Source organism: Lipotes vexillifer, unplaced genomic scaffold (assembly GCF_000442215.2).
Source record: "Lipotes vexillifer unplaced genomic scaffold, Lipotes_vexillifer_v1.1 scaffold51, whole genome shotgun sequence".
Taxonomy (NCBI): domain Eukaryota; kingdom Metazoa; phylum Chordata; class Mammalia; order Artiodactyla; family Lipotidae; genus Lipotes; species Lipotes vexillifer.
The window spans coordinates 722,011-722,875 of record NW_006786770.1 but is presented as its reverse complement, the minus strand read 5'-3'; the positions used below and the strand labels follow the sequence as shown (position 1 = coordinate 722,875).

At 55.4% G+C, this 865-nt stretch overlaps 1 protein-coding gene across 3 annotated transcripts in view; it reads left to right on the top strand.

The window, feature by feature from the left end:
- Positions 1 to 865, top strand: part of RTKN (rhotekin) — a 15,105-nt gene that overhangs the window by 13,010 nt on the left and 1,230 nt on the right. For all 3 annotated transcript variants that reach the window (XM_007459407.1, XM_007459408.1, XM_007459409.1), the window contains 2 exons: positions 285 to 453; positions 623 to 727. In XM_007459407.1, coding sequence (XP_007459469.1) covers positions 285 to 453; positions 623 to 727 — 274 coding nt within the window. The remainder of the gene's footprint in view (positions 1 to 284; positions 454 to 622; positions 728 to 865) is intronic.

Here is an 865-nt window from a genome sequence, read left to right as displayed (position 1 = left end):
CATTCCTGTTCCTGCCTGCCTCCTTGCCTTCCCTGCCTCGCTCAACCCCTCCTTCCCTGTCTCCGTCTGCTGCTCTTTTCCTGACTAAGGATGACCTGTCTCATCCCCTTCCTGTCCTGCTATTTCTTTCCACTCTGGTCAGTAGGAGGCAAATGAGAGGGCTTCTTGAAAGCCCCACAAGCTCCTCCTTCTAAGGCAGGGATGACCAAGCCTGCCTGATGTCACTGCTGACTTCTGTGACCAAGGTGAAGGTGGTGGAAGCAGATCCTGTCTTTCTCCTACAGGAGACTCGAGTCCGGGCAGGGGAGCTGGACCAGGCAGTGGGCCGGCCCTTCACCCTGAGCATCAGTAACCAGTATGCGGAGGATGAGGTGACACACACCCTTCAGGCAGAGAGTCGGGGAGCCCTGCAGAGCTGGATGGAAGCTCTGTGGCAGCTTTTCTTTGACATGAGTAAGAGGAGGGGGCTGGATTGAACCTTCGGGAGGGACTGTGGATCGTTACTTTTACCAAAGGCCTCTATTTCAAGAATGTGTGGAAAGGAATGTAGCCGGGGAGAGGGTAGCCTGGTCCTCTCACAGTCCTCCCCCTATACCCACCCCAATCAATGCCCTCCCTGCAGGCCAGTGGAAGCAGTGCTGCGATGAAATAATGAAAATTGAAACCCCTGCTCCTCGGAAACCACCCCAAATACTGGCCAAGCAGGGGTCCTTGTACCATGAGATGGGTGAGTGAAAGTGCACGCTGGGATCCTGATGGGAATTTGGGTTGGGGGCTTCAAGGGAACCCAGATAATGGAGACAGAGAGAAAGCACACTTTGGGCTAAGGCAGAGCTCTGGGGACCCAAGTCCCACCCGGCATTCC